Genomic DNA, 6,534 nt, shown 5'->3' with positions numbered 1-6,534 from the left:
TTTCATTGCCATCATAATCTATTATATATATAAATATATATATAAGAGCTTCCTGGCACACGCACTTTTTGTTTTTTTTTTTTTTTGTTCCCTTCCATCCCATACTGTGCACACGCGTTTTCCCTTTTTTTTTTTTTCTTTTGTTTTGTTCCATGCTTCCAGTAGCACAGTACACGTGCGCCATTTTTTTTTTTTTTTTTAAATTAACCCTAACCTAAAATCGAAACTTTCCAAGGAATTATTATTATTTTTTTTCATCTAATAAAATTTAAGATCTCCTAAATTCCAACAATAAAATCAAAATCTTAAATTTTTATTATTTTGATATTAAAACGAATTAAAAATAAAATAATCTAACCCTAATCTAGAGTTGGGGTTTTCCAAAAAATATATCTAATGTGCTTGAAATTAACTAATAAATCTAAAATAATAATCTAGGGGTTAGAAACTTACCTATAGAGGTTTGTTCTTCAAACCTTGAAATCTGACCTCAACTTCACGTTCTCTGGAAACTCTCTGCGAACAAGAATACGATTCAAAAAAAGAACGGAAGAAGAGAATTTTCTATTTATACCTAGGGTATTATTCGTAAAATTACCCTTTTACCCCTCTTCCTTTTTATTAAATTAATTAATTATTATTAGTAATTTCCTAAATTACCCTTAAAAGAAAATGTTGGGCGTTACATCCTCCCCTCCTTAATAAAAGTTTAGTCCTCTAAACTTGACATACCTGAGTCTTGAAATAATTGAGGATGTTTTTCTCTCATCTCTTCTTCTAACTCCCAAGTAGCCTCACGAACACTATGGTTGCTCCATTGAACCTTTACCAATTTGACAACAGCATGACGTAGTACTTTATCCATTACATCTACAATCTGAACGGGCACTTCTTCATATGTCAAGTCCTCAGAAATTTGAATAGGCTCCAACTCCACAACATGAGAGGGATCATAATTATACTTCCTCAAGGTTGAAACATGGAAAACATTATGAATCTTAGATAGACTTGGGGGCAAGGCTACTTTATATGCCAAAGTGCCTACTCTTTCCAATATTTCAAACGGACCCACAAAACGAGGACTAAGTTTTCCTTTTCTCCCAAATCTCATCACAGACTTCATAGGTGAAACTTTCAAGAACACATGATCACCCACCTCAAACTCCAAATCTCGCCTACGATTATCAGCATAACTCTTATGTCTACTTTGAGCTGCTTTTAATCTTTCTTTAATCAAAGCAACTTTTTCAACAGTCAACTGCACAAGTTCAGGCCCCAAAAGTTTCCTTTCTCCAATATCATTCCAACAGATAGGAGATCGACATTTTCTACCATACAATGCCTCAAAAGGTGCCATCCCAATGCTAGCTTGAAAACTATTGTTATAGGCAAACTCTACTAAAGGTAAATGATCATCCCAATTACCTTGCAGGTCCAAAATACAAGCTCTCAACAAGTCTTCCAAAACCTGAATTACTCTTTCTGATTGGCCATCAGTTTGAGGATGGAAAGCAGTACTAAAACTCAACTTAGTGCCCAAAGCTTTTTGTAGACTATGCCAGAATCTAGAAGTGAAACGAGGATCTTTGTCAGACACTATAGAAACTGGTACTCCATGCATTCTCACAATCTCCTTCACATAAAGAGAAGCTAAACGATCTAAAGAAAAGTTGACTTTCATAGGCAAAAAGTGAGCAGACTTTGTCAACCGATCAACAATCACCCAAATAGCATTATTACCCCTTGAGGTTCTTGGCAATCCTATCACAAAATCCATGGTAATATGCTCCCACTTCCACTCAGGAATAGCAAGTGGTTGCAAAGACCCTGCTGGTCGCTGATGCTCAGCCTTCACCTGTTGACACACTAAACACTGAGCCACAAATTGTGCAATATCACGCTTCATACCTGACCACCAATAGTTTTGCCTTAAATCCTTGTACATCTTTGTCCCTCCTGGGTGGATTGCAAACTTGGAACAATGAGCTTCCTCTAAAAGCTCTCTCCTTAAGTCTTCATCATTTGGGACACAAAGTCTAGTCCCAAATCTCAAGATCTCATCATCTGACAAAACAAAATCAGACTTACTGCCCCTCTTAACTTCCTCCATAACTTGCATTAATTGGGAATCATTCTTTTGTAGGGTCTTAATTCTCCCAACTAAGTCTGGTTGTACTCTGAAATTTGCTACAAGTGCTCCTAAGCCCATAACTCGAAAGTGGACTTGTAGACTCCTCAACTCTTCAAGTAACTGCCTTTGACAGCCTCTAATAGCTGCTAGAGAACCAACTGACTTCCTACTCAAGGCATCAGCTACAACATTCGCCTTCCCAGGATGATACTGAATAATACAATCATAGTCCTTAAGTAGTTCTATCCATCTTCTCTGTCTCATGTTCAACTCCTTTTGGGAAAATAGATACTTCAAACTCTTATGATCTGTGAATATCTCACAAGTTTCACCAAAGAGAAAATGTCTCCAAATCTTAAGTGCAAAAACCACAGCAGCTAACTCCAAATCATGAGTAGGGTAGTTCCTTTCATAAGGCTTCAACTGTCTAGAAGCATAAGCTACAACTCTCCCATGCTGCATAAGAACACAACCCAAACCTTGATGAGAGGCATCACTATACACCACAAATCCTCCTGAACCTGAAGGGATAGTCAAAATAGGAGCTGACACTAATCTATTCTTCAACTCTTGGAAGCTACATTCACAATCATCAGACCACTCAAACTTAACTCCCTTCTGTGTCAACTTAGTTAAAGGTAGGGCAATCTTAGAGAACCCTTCTATAAACCGCCTATAGTAACCAGCAAGTCCCAAGAAACTTCGAATCTCAGTCACAGTACTAGGTCTTCTCCAATTAGCTACAACATCTACCTTTCCAGGGTCAACTGAGATGCCATCATTACTTACCACATGCCCAAGGAAAGAAATTCGATCTAACCAAAACTCACACTTCTTCAGTTTGGCATACAACTGCTTATCTCTAAGGGTCTGTAATACAATACTCAAATGGCCCTCATGCTCCTCTCTACTTCTTGAGTATACCAAGATGTCATCTATAAAAACCACCACAAACTGATCTAGATAGGGCTTGAATACCCTATTCATTAAGTCCATAAAAGCAGCAGGTGCATTAGTCAAACCAAAAGGCATAACTAAAAACTCATAATGCCCGTATCTAGTTCGAAAAGCAGTCTTGGGTACATCTTCACTTCTAACCCTTAACTGATGATAACCAGACCGAAGATCAATCTTAGAGAACACACAAGCACCTTGTAGCTGATCAAACAAATCATCAATCCGAGGAAGGGGATACTTGTTCCTCACTGTCACCTTATTCAACTCCCTATAGTCAATGCAAAGTCTCATCGAGCCATCTTTCTTTTTCACAAATAGAACAGGAGCTCCCCAAGGTGAAACACTGGGCCTGATAAAACCCTTGTCTAATAACTCCTGAAGCTGAACTTTCAACTCCTTAAGCTCCACAGGTGCCATCCTGTATGGGGCCTTAGACATAGGACCTGTTCCTGGTACCAGATCAATGGTGAACTCCACCTCTCTCTCTGGTGGCAAGCCAGGCAAATCCTCTGGAAAAACATCAGGATACTCCCTTACTATGGGTATGTCTTCCAACTTCAAATCACTTTCATTACTCATCACACTAGCCAAAAATCCTTGGCAACCCTTCTTAAGCAAGCTACTAGCTCGCAAGGCTAAGATCATACGCAGTGGTCTGTCCACATGCTTCCCTTCAAAGCTAAACTTAGGCTGACCAGGAATACTAAACGTCACCCTTTTCTCAAAATAGTCAACAGAGGCATGGTAGGAAGCTAACCAATCCATCCCCAAAATCACATCAAAATCCTGAAGGTCAAGGAGTACTAAGTCAACTGGCATTTCCCTATAACCAATCATCACAATACAATTTCTAAGCATTCTACTGGCCACAACAGAATCTCCCACAGGAGTAGCAACAATCAAATCAAAGTCCATGCTAGCAACAGGCAAACCCAACAAACCAGCAAAAGATACTGAAACAAAAGAGTGTGTTGATCCAGGATCAATCAAGACTCTAGCAAATAAGGTGTGGATTCGGAGAGTACCTGTCACCACATCAGAAGTGGCCTGAGCATCTCGATGAGTCATTGCAAACACCCGCCCTTGGGCTTTGGGTTTCTGTTTATCCTCCTTATTTTCCTCTTTAGGCTTCCCAGTGATGAACTTCCTATTCTCTGGACAATCTCTGATCAAATGTCCTTGCTTCCCACAACCAAAGCAAGTTCCAGTCTCTCTATAACATGGCCTACCCCCATGCTTCTTACCACAAGTAGAACAAATCTCATCCAAATTCTGCGTTGTCTTCCCTTTATTCTGATTTCTTCCTGATGTAGCCCTTCGCTGTGCTTGATTACCATGAGCACCATCACTTCTATTTCGCTTCCTTTGCTGTTCCCTATACTGATGAAGCTCCTCATTATCTTTCTCTGCTATAAGGGCTCTATCAACAACCTCTGAATAGACACCAAGCTTCAGAATAGATATCTTGTTCTTCAAATAAGGCTTCAATCCATCCTGAAACTTTAATGCCTTTTCCTCCTCTGTAGCAATCAACTGTGGGGAAAAACGTGATAACTCTGTAAATTTGGCCTCATACTGAGCCACAGTCATATCCCCCTGTTCCAAACGAATAAACTCTCCCACCTTCTGCCGCCTAACACTGTCAGGGAAATACTTCTTGTAGAAAGCCTCCCGAAATTGTCTCCATGTTATGGGTCCCTGATCCTCCAAAAGTCTCCTAGTCATACGCCACCAATGATCTGCCTCTTTATCTAACATAAAAGCTGCATAAGAGGCTTTTTGCTCCTCAGAGCAATCTATCACACCAAAGAATTTCTCCATCTTAAGGATCCAAGCCTCTGCCTCTGTGGGATCTGTAGCACCAGAAAAGTAAGGAGGACCCAATTTCTTGAAGTCATCAAAAGAGCTACCCCTAGAAGATGAAGACTGTCCCTGAACAGTAGTCCCAGTAGCTCGAGCTTGGCGTTCAACTAAACCAGCTAGTGTCCCAAGATACCTATAGATTCCTTCTGCACTCACAGGAGGCAAACCCTCAACTGGAGGTACATCATCATTAGCCTGACTGTTTTGTGAAGAAGCTGCTCTTCTTGGTGGCATGATGTCCTAAAATAATAAGACATAACTAAATTAGTCACTAAAGAACCAATTAGAAAATTTCCAAATAAAGAAAGAATTGGAATTTATACTAAATGAAACTAAAACTTAAACAAATGCGTCACTCATCTATCCCCAATCTAAACCAATTCAAATTCCCATCAAGATCAAAACCTAGTGCTCTGATACCACTCTGTCACGCCCCAAGACCCACTCCAAGGGCGTGACGGTCATTTCACACCTCAAACCCGAAGGCTTAAAGTATAATCTGACCCAAACAATCATATTGTAACTGGATGTTACCAATTAGCAAATACCTGTTCAGAGTAGCAGAACAAAATCTAAAATCCTCAAATTCAATTTCCAAATAACTTCCAAATATCAATGATCCAAATGAACATAACTAATAGTTAAAACAAAATCCAACATAAAATCCTAAGTCAAATTCTAATGATGATTATTCCTCAGCCTAGCCATCACTCCTCACCCGAACTAAGAGTACCTGAAAAATTTTCAACAATTGGGAATGAGCTCACAGCCCAATAAGGAATATTAATGCAATTCATGGATCAAATATTTTCATTTCAAATAGGAGATATCATTTTTTTTTTTCTCATCAAATATCAGAGTTTCAACAATACTAATATATTCAAAATTCAACCAACCATTTTCATATCAAATTCAAACACTTTCACATAAGATTCAATCAAATCCATTCAATTTTCATTACTCTGGTTATCAAATATCAAATGCCCAGTTAGGTGGGACTTTTCAAATGGGTGGCTAGCCTCAAATTGTTCCTGGTGGACGGAACCAAACACTACTAGTACTAGTAACCTCTAACCAAACCCCTAGAGGCTGGGGTCCAAATCAATTACATTCCCACCATGAAATGTAAAGGTCAACTATTATATCCCGTTGACAGGGCCGAATAGTCAACTATTATATCCCGTTGACAAGGGCCAAATAAACCAGAGTGATGTTTTTGTTCAAGTATTCAAATTTACACAACATAATATCTCCATATTTTGTGTCATAAATAAAACAAAATATTCCAACATAATATTTAGTGCAAAACAGTTTGATTCATGCATGGTAACAAAATATCATTTTCTTTTCCACAATTCAAAATAACATATAAGATAATTTAATTTTATAAATATTGCATTAACTTCCCTTACCTCAAAATATGCAAAGACCTTGAAGGAAAAATAACCTTGAAAAGTCTACTCCTCACCTAACACAATAAAAAGACCACTATTACTATTTAACTCAAAATATAAATCTGATAATCCTAAAAATTTCTAAATGTTAATATTAATATTTTTGATTAACAAAGTAATAATTTAATT

General features: G+C 38.2%; 1 protein-coding gene across 1 annotated transcript; it reads right to left on the bottom strand.

Moving 5' to 3' along the window:
* Positions 1-4,315: 4,315 nt before the first annotated feature.
* LOC117930618 lies at positions 4,316-5,185 on the bottom strand (the record flags this gene model as incomplete). The annotated part of the gene is made up of 1 exon (XM_034851251.1): positions 4,316-5,185. A coding segment is annotated over exon 1 (870 nt), but the record flags the coding sequence as incomplete, so codon positions are not given.
* Positions 5,186-6,534: the final 1,349 nt, after the last annotated feature.

This window comes from Vitis riparia, chromosome 14 (genome assembly GCF_004353265.1).
Source record: "Vitis riparia cultivar Riparia Gloire de Montpellier isolate 1030 chromosome 14, EGFV_Vit.rip_1.0, whole genome shotgun sequence".
NCBI lineage: Eukaryota > Viridiplantae > Streptophyta > Magnoliopsida > Vitales > Vitaceae > Vitis > Vitis riparia.
Note: the sequence above shows the minus strand (reverse complement) of the source record. Positions and strands in the feature narration are given on the sequence as shown.